General features: G+C 51.1%; 2 protein-coding genes across 2 annotated transcripts; one reads left to right on the top strand and one right to left on the bottom strand.

Annotated features, from left to right (window-relative positions):
• Positions 1-1,576: 1,576 nt before the first annotated feature.
• Positions 1,577-2,769, bottom strand: COCSUDRAFT_52068 (hypothetical protein). The gene is made up of 4 exons (XM_005651553.1): positions 2,631-2,769; positions 2,437-2,472; positions 2,188-2,343; positions 1,577-1,951 (listed from the first exon to the last, which is right to left on the bottom strand). Exons 1-4 carry the CDS (start codon positions 2,634-2,636, stop codon positions 1,712-1,714), a joined length of 438 nt encoding a protein of 145 aa, XP_005651610.1. The 5' UTR covers positions 2,637-2,769; the 3' UTR covers positions 1,577-1,711.
• A 1,002-nt stretch (positions 2,770-3,771) lies between these two features.
• COCSUDRAFT_38835 (MFS general substrate transporter) lies at positions 3,772-7,205 on the top strand (the record flags this gene model as incomplete). The annotated part of the gene is made up of 8 exons (XM_005651552.1): positions 3,772-3,834; positions 4,062-4,241; positions 4,458-4,579; positions 4,700-4,898; positions 5,779-5,834; positions 5,897-6,040; positions 6,345-6,531; positions 6,972-7,205. The coding sequence occupies 8 exons, from the start codon at positions 3,772-3,774 to the stop codon at positions 7,203-7,205; spliced, it is 1,185 nt and encodes a 394-aa protein (XP_005651609.1).
• Positions 7,206-7,919: the final 714 nt, after the last annotated feature.

The raw sequence follows: 7,919 nt of genomic DNA, 5'->3' as shown, positions 1-7,919 counted from the left end.
AGCAGGGCAGCGACAGGGCAGGCCGTTGACCCTTAAACCCAAAGGGACTTGCCACGCCAGCCGGGAGGTTGCCATGCTTTGGCAGTCCACCACATGTTCCTCGCAAGCAGCACGGGCATGCGCGCCCGCAAGGCACCGACGCGTGCACCCCAGGGGAAATATGCTGTTGCAAGGGGGTGTTATGGGGGCGGCCCTAAGCGGTGTGCCCGAAGGTCTAGTCTGCTTCAATGTTCCGGCGCAGTGCCCAGGCATACTGCGCGCAGGAAACACCGCCTGAAACCGTGAGGGAGTCCATAGATATCTCGAGGAAAGTTGCTGTGAATGCCGCTTACCGATGCACGGCTGCCGGCGCCGGCATGCGCTGGGAGCCGCGGGCGTTACCTGAGGGGCTTATATACGTTGCGGGGAAAGTGATGACGGTCAAACCATAGGCTGTGCAGTGCTTGAATCTGTGGCAATGTAGCAATATTCTTTCAGCAGCAATGTGTGCGCATGCACAGGTAGGGTTCTCAATAGTCCACAGGAATATTAGGCTAGTTGTTGGAAGGAGTGTGAAGGCGGCCGACTTGTACAAATTCTGGCCAACAACACCCTCTGAGTATGTGACGGCAAGATGTGTGTGTAAGCGCTCACTAGGCTGTTGCTAGCTTGATATGACGTGTCGCAGTCTCATTACCTAAAGCTTGCAGTGCTCATGTTAGTGTGTTGCCTTGTGCACCTTCATTACAGCTGTCCTCTGCAAAGCCATTGTGATAAGAACACCTTCAAGGGTCAAGAACTCTCATTCAATAGGAGATTCAACATAGAAAATCTTTGATCTGTAGGGGTGCTTTGCCACAGCCATGACTTGAAACCTGCACATCAACACATTGACTCGAAGTCCTGATCTTCAAGATGAGATTGGGGTACGCACCGCCAGCAGCATCCACAAGCAGCTCAGCAGGCCCCGTTCGCTGAACGGCCATAGGGTTGGCTCCCACCACATTCACCACCCCTGTCAGCGGGATTATATGGTGCAATTCCCCCTCCATCTGCCGCACCAAAGTAGACTGCCGCAAGAAAACCCGCGCCACATCAGCCACCTGACCACCAAGGATCTTTCTGTCGGTCTTCCTGTCAAGCAAACTTCAAGGGTGACCTGTTCGTTCATGTGCATGTAGGCGATGCTTGGACTCTAGGGTGAGCATTGGAGGCATGTCCAAAAAGCTCAATGCTCAGGAGCCTTTATGTCTTGATTCCCAGGATGCTTGCACAGCGTTTTGGATGAAAGAATGAATGGCACACTTGCAAGGCCAGCCACCACTTGTTTGGTATTGGCTGAAGGAGTCCCCTGCAAGACAGCCAAGCACCCATGTCAGGAAATCCAGAAATGCCCAGCTGCAATAGCCAGTATTCATAACCAATCCTATGTGCGCCTGTCGCGCCTCAAGCCACACTCGTGATGCATTCTGTCAGGAGTGCAAAGAGCTCCCACAAGGCAGTGCAATGACTGCTTCTGAGAAGATATCTAGGACCCTACTTTAAGACACCATCCTCCATCAACCGTCATCTGCAACAGAAATTTAGCACGGCCTTCCTTAGCAAGGACATGCTCGTGCTGAGCCCAGACATGAAGCCACGCACACTGACACACAACATGGCATAGCCTTGTCTTTCTCATCTTGCTGGGAAGGTGCGCTTAGCTATGCCCTTTCCTCCCAATAGCATAGACTCATGTCAACTGCAAGGGATCCGCTGCTGCACACCATTGTGCTGCAGAAATCCAATTGTTGGCGAAGACCAAGGCGAGCAAGGACCACTCGAAGCAGGAGCCCTTGTCAGAGAAGTCCTTCCAGAAGGAGAGGTAGGCGTCGGTAGTGAACATCTCCAACAAGCGCACAACGCCCATCAAGACCGTGCGGTGCCTGATGTAGAACTTGCTGAACAGACATATCAAGGCTGTCGGCATCATCTGCGCAGACACAGATTATTGATTGACCGAGCAGTTTGCCGGATGCTGCACGGACAATAGTTGTGCAAAGGCGATGCCCATTCTGGGCACATGCCGAGCACACAAAGGCCCACTGCTCGCAAGGCAGAACGTCATGTCGAGAGAAGGTTTAAGGCACCGGTTTGCAGAGATGCTAGACAGAGCCAGCGTCGGTTTACAAGCACTTCTCTGGACTGCAGGTCACTGGTGAGTCGCACCTTTTCTGAAGTATAGAGCAGCAGAAAGGCTGCATGCCAAAGGGGGTTCCTGATGTTCCAGTTCCGCCACAGATTGATCATGACCGGTATGTATTGCATCCAGCCCACCAAGCACACGGACAGGTCCCATATCAGATGCTGCTCGGCAAAGAAGACCTGGAGGCATCACAGAGTGCATTACTTACCACGATCATCTCGGATTACACAGGAAAGCAATAGTTAGATGCGTTGATGATGTGTGATAAGTACCTGGAAGTGCTCCTCATGCCTCTTCCCTTTGAACTCCTGCAAGTAAGTCACGTGGTATTGCAGTACCATCACGGCGTTGTTGCCCGCTCTTAGGAAGATCAAATTGCGAAATTGGGTGAAATAAGTAAAACAATATAAAAAGCTGCCGTGCAAAGTCGATTGCATGCGCTGCATTCGAGAATCAGAGACTTTACCAGCATTGCTTGGACTTGTCCTATCCGGCTTGCTCCGTCATCTCTAAAATGGGTGTATGCGAAACACCAAAAGTCTAGTTATTTTGTCTAATGCTTTCCTTATCCCATCAAACACGTTCTCATGATATGTAGAGGAAAGATCATTGACCAGACGGCATCTGCGCAGCCGTGAAACCATTCCTAAGACGTTCAAATTAGGTTGCAAGAATCCGGTAACTTGTCAGAAGAGAAAATATAATCGTGCAGCCCAGTTAGGCTGGATCATAAAGCTAGACCTTGCTTTCCAAGGACAGTATGCAGAACCTGCGGGACACTTTCGATGATTTATTTCCCAGCTGCGCAGCCATCAATATAGCGTCAGCGTATGACGACGCTATCGGATTGAGATATCGTCGTGAGAGATGAAGCCCTACAGGAAAGGGAAGGCTCCTTTCTTGGTGTAAAGATCTTGGCTTTGCCCATAAATACGCAAGGCAAGGCACACTCTTTCTCATGTTATCAACTACGTGTGTCGACAATTTGCTGATCGCTTGCAGGAGCACAATTCCACAGGACTGAACCCAATAGCTATAACCCACAAAAACCTCAAATGTGTTGATTTTGTGTTGATCATACAGGATCATACGAAGTGGTCCCGAGCACGGTGTTCTGTGCAACACAACCTCTCTCAACCGAAGCCGATCGGCTCATTGCTGTCGCGACGAAGGGTTCTACTTGAGCCGCCATGGCCTCCAAACAGCCTTTGAAAACGCAGCCGTCAAGCGAGAAGGAAATACCTAAGCCGTTAGAGGACAGCATGGTAGCAGGTCCCGCTGTTAGCGCAGCCGATTTGTCCTCGCGCAAGGCCGACGTCAGCCCCGAACATCCGAAGCCGTTGCCAAATGATGTCGAGGTAGCTCCTGCTGAAAGTCCTCTTTTATCCAACACGCAAATTCGTTCAAGCATGACGGTTCTACACTTTGAATTGATCTCGTCAGAGGTGTTGGCAATCTCTGCGCGATAAACCCAAGCGCTTCTGCGAATTGCCTGTCAGGTCGGGCCTGGCGTAACATCTCCTGCAGATGGGGAGGTCGGAATGCTTATGTTTGGAGCCAAGCTAAGCAGGAAAGAATTCCTCTTAGGGTGGTTTGCAGTCATCCTTATGACCTTGGCCGCTATTCTGTCTGTCCTGGGCAACCTCATCCTCTCATACTTCTCACAGCAGGTGTGATGACCTACTCGCACAAAGCAAAGATTTGAGGTGCATCTGTGCATATTGCTTGACGTACTGATCCACATATAGCCTCAACAGCCCTAATAGCACGGATGTCATCGGACACTTGAATATCTTGCTGTGTCCATAAGATCCTTACTTCATTTGTGTCAGTGCTGCCCTGTTTATCGACCTTTGACTGCAACACTATGTCGACACAGCATGTTTGCCTGGTGCAGATATCTCAGGACATAGGGATGACTGACGCCCAGTATGGCATGTTGACTGGATATGCCTACTTCCTTGTACAAGGCGTGGCAATGGTTCTTCAAGGCTACGCCATAGACTTCTACTCGCTTAATCGCGTGTATGTTGTTGGATTCGGCGGCGTGCTGGGAGCTGGAGCGCTCCTCATGCAGGTGTGTTTCTTTGTGCTTTCACTCCACGCTCCATATGCTTCCTTGTGAGTAACGAGCGCGGTCAGCAGCTGTTGCACGCAGGACTGGGCAATTCCAATGTGGCCTAGCATCACTCAAAAGGCGCTGTGATACTAGTAACTAGGAACATACATGTGCGAAATCCTTAACCCCTGTACATTCTACTTTTAGCAACATGATTACATGTTTGCTATGCAGGGATTTGCCAAGGACTTCAATGTGATGCTCATTGGAATGCTGTTCAGTGCGTTGGGCAGTTCTGTATTCGCAGTCCTCCCCATTCCCATTCTCTCCGACATCCTGCCTCCAGAGCAGATCAGGTGTGCTAGAAAAGGAGGATAGAGATTAACTTTGTTCCATGGCGGAATTTGCACCAATGCATGGCGGCTTGGTCAGATGTGTGGCAGGGATGGCTCTTAAGCATGCCGGTGCGTGTGCAGTTTTGGGGGCGCCATCTTCGGCTCCAATCCCTACCTGGCTGAGTTTCTGGCGGGCAACCTGGCGGAATTGTGCCTGAAGAAGGGCATCAGCTGGCGCTGGGCAGTTGTGGGACTGGGTACTGCCTGTGGCGCTTCGTCTCTGGCCATTTTTGCCTTCCTTCGAGAGCCGCCGATCGGCCGCTTCATTGTCAAGAGGGCGGTGCGTTGCACGGCAAGCCCATATAAGCTGTGGACATGGAAGCAGTGCAAACGCCTGTGTGCTGCAAAAGCCATCCATAGTTTGAGGAGGGGAAGTTGCAGTCGCTGAGCAAGATGCATGCAGGTCTTACCATGTGCATGTAGCTCACATGGGTATGGCTCAAAACACATGATGCCATCTTGTGCAAATTCTGCTGCTTTGCCAAGGCATCTGCAGCATAGTGATGGAGACAGGTCACATGTACAGCATGTGCACTGCAGGGAGAGGAAAGGCAGAAGCGGGATTTCACTATAAAGGACGTGATTTTGTACTTGGTGTCGATGTCTTCGTTGTGGATCCTCACCCTTGCTACAGGCGCGAACCTGGCTCAACATTTGCAAGTTCATCTGCTTGCCAGAAGCTGCGTGTCCATTGGTGCTCTTGTAATTCCAAGAGAACGTCAATCTGCATCTCGAGCGAAAGCATCCGTTGTTACTGTCTGGTGTGAAACATCCAATTAAGGAGTGACATTCCCGTCGAAGGTTTTATGGCAACATGCAAACCAATTTTGTCATCCCAAGCAGACCTCGAACAAGCAGTCTCTGACAATTTGTGACTTGCAGGCTTGAGGAACATCCCTGGCGACATGACTGGGGCATACATGCCAACCTTTTATAGTGCTGTGTACCCCGATCAAACTACAGTCTTCACTGCCGTGTCTACCATTGTGGGCCTTGGCGGACTGACAGCTGCCTTCATGTAAGCCTTCATCATGACCCTGCCCCTTCTGCTATCAACCTGCCCATTTCCCACCAAAATGGCCCTCACAGCGCGAAAGACTCCTCAAGGCATGCACACGCAACTCATGCATGCATGCTGGCAGCAAGTTTTGTTAATACAGGGTGACAGGCTTTCGTATGGATCATTAGGGTTGGGAAGGCTGATACCTCTGGCGTGGTGCACTGATATGTTGGACTTGATTGGCAAGATTGCATCTGAGCACTGAGTGTTCTTTGCAGCTATGGAGCTATCTGCCAACGGTACTACACCAAGTTGCCCACCATCTCGCTCTACACTACAGCGATCGGGGCGTGTATTGCGGCAGCGTGTGTGGCCATTTCAATTCTTTCTCGCGTAATAGCAGGGGATGTTTCCAACAGGGGGTGAGCCTTTCACATTTAAATGGTCCAAGTGGTTCGTGCAAAATTGGCCAGCTTCCATAAGCCAGGTTAATGTATCCTTGCCTTGTAAACTAGCCAGCCTACAGCTCTGTGGTGCTGCACATCCTCTTCTTGGCTTCAAAGGGGTCCAGCTCAGATACCGTACTTTCTGGAGCATGGTTGTTGATCGCGTGACTGCAGTACTTTTGGTGGACTCGACATCGCACTTTCTACAGCATGGGATCATCAGGAACAAGTCCAGATATCAGTCTCAACCAAGTTTGATCGATCTTGTTGATTTGCGCAGGTACGCCATTGGCCTGACAGCGATGACTCTAACGTTTGTGATCGGAGAGGGCTGGCAGGGACCTCTGAGTGTGATGATAACGCTTGCGCTGCCACCTGAGATCAGGAGCTTTGCAATCTCCCTCTTCTTTGCGGTTGCGCAGCTCATTGGCCCTGCAGGCAGCGTCCTCTTTGGCATCTACCTCACGGTGAGCCACCTCTGCACCACACTTGGACAGCCTGCAGGGGATAACAGCCCATTAATTATTGATTACGTCTCTGGAATTCTAGGTTGACCTCTCAATATAACGGTTACACCATGCAGCAGCTCAATAGGTGTTCTACCCTGTTAGGCTGTGTCTGACCATCACTTCCAAGGGATAAGAGGCACTATCACTCCTTTGCCAGAGCCTTGACGTGCACCACTTGCCTGAAAATGTATCGTGCATGGCTTCCTTGAGGGCCGTGTTGGGAACAGGGGTCACTGTGTTGACTGTGTGCATACCTGACAGCATACACACAGCACAAGCGGCACCCTGGGGCTCCATACTGCAATGATGAGTGATTAGGGACAAGCGCTGAACATCAACATTATGAATTTCCTGGGAAGCAAAGGTAGGGACCAAAGTTGGGGTGTGATGCTGGCCAGATTGGAGACTGGGTCAAAGGAACGCCATCGTACGTTACACCGGCACGCATCTACATGCTGGTGGCTCTGATGGGCGGCTACATTGGATCAGCCATCATCTACATCTTGGCCGTCCCAGCCGTCAACCGCGATATGGAGAAGCGCGCGGAGGCCGTGCGTGCCGGCGGCTACCCCGAGGTGTGTGCATTCTGTATCTTATGCACACGAGTGGTTGCACCCCCGCACATCATCTAAATGCACACAAGACGCGACGTTACCTCTCTGCCTGATCACCCTTCAGTCTAACTGCCAATGGCCTCACCAGTGCCTGCCAAAATAAAAACACCGGTCACACCCCCTCGTAGCTGTTGCTCACTTCTCTCCGGTAACTGTCATTTTGCAGCCTCCCAACAGCTTGTTTCCTGACAACGTTCTGTGTTTTGGAGCAGACCAAATTGAGCAAGCGGCGCAAGATCTCGTTCATCGTTGGGACTGCGCTCCTGTCGTCGGCGGTGGTAACCCTGATTGTGATCTCTTTCATCTTCTCATATAGTCCCGAGTTGATCATGCGCACGCACGGGCACAATCACGGGTGACCATCCTTGATGGTGGAGCGCAATGTGCGGTTGTAGACCAGAGCACCTGAGCAGACCTGGGCGCCCAACACTCCTGACTGTTTCACCAGGGATATATTCGGCCCTTGAGTGTCTGTCTTGGCATGCCTGAGGCTGCTGCCAGTTCAGTATAAGGGCACTCTTTTTTGTGGGCTGTAAGCGCACAACTTTGACAGCGATGTATTATTGGCTAGGACGGAGGTCTAGTCCTGCATTTCGGTCATCCTGTGGCCTTTGCAGGTTCTATATATCATCCACAACGATACTTCTTAGTACTGTGTTACAATCCTTTGGAGGATTTTCTTTCCTCTGGCATTGTAGTGACTGTCAGACTTAAGGATCTCACACCAGTGTA

The sequence above is a fragment of the Coccomyxa subellipsoidea genome (assembly GCF_000258705.1).
Source record: "Coccomyxa subellipsoidea C-169, whole genome shotgun sequence".
Classification (NCBI taxonomy): Eukaryota; Viridiplantae; Chlorophyta; class Trebouxiophyceae; family Coccomyxaceae; genus Coccomyxa; species Coccomyxa subellipsoidea.
This window is presented reverse-complemented; position numbering and strand designations above follow the sequence as displayed.

Coding starts and splice junctions, on each gene's coding strand:
- COCSUDRAFT_52068 (XM_005651553.1), bottom strand. Junction 2,344..2,436: donor GGCATGAGGAGCACTTCCAG/GTACTTATCACA, acceptor TGATGCCTCCAG/GTCTTCTTTGCCGAGCAGCA. Junction 1,952..2,187: donor TGCTCTATACTTCAGAAAAG/GTGCGACTCACC, acceptor GTGTCTGCGCAG/ATGATGCCGACAGCCTTGAT.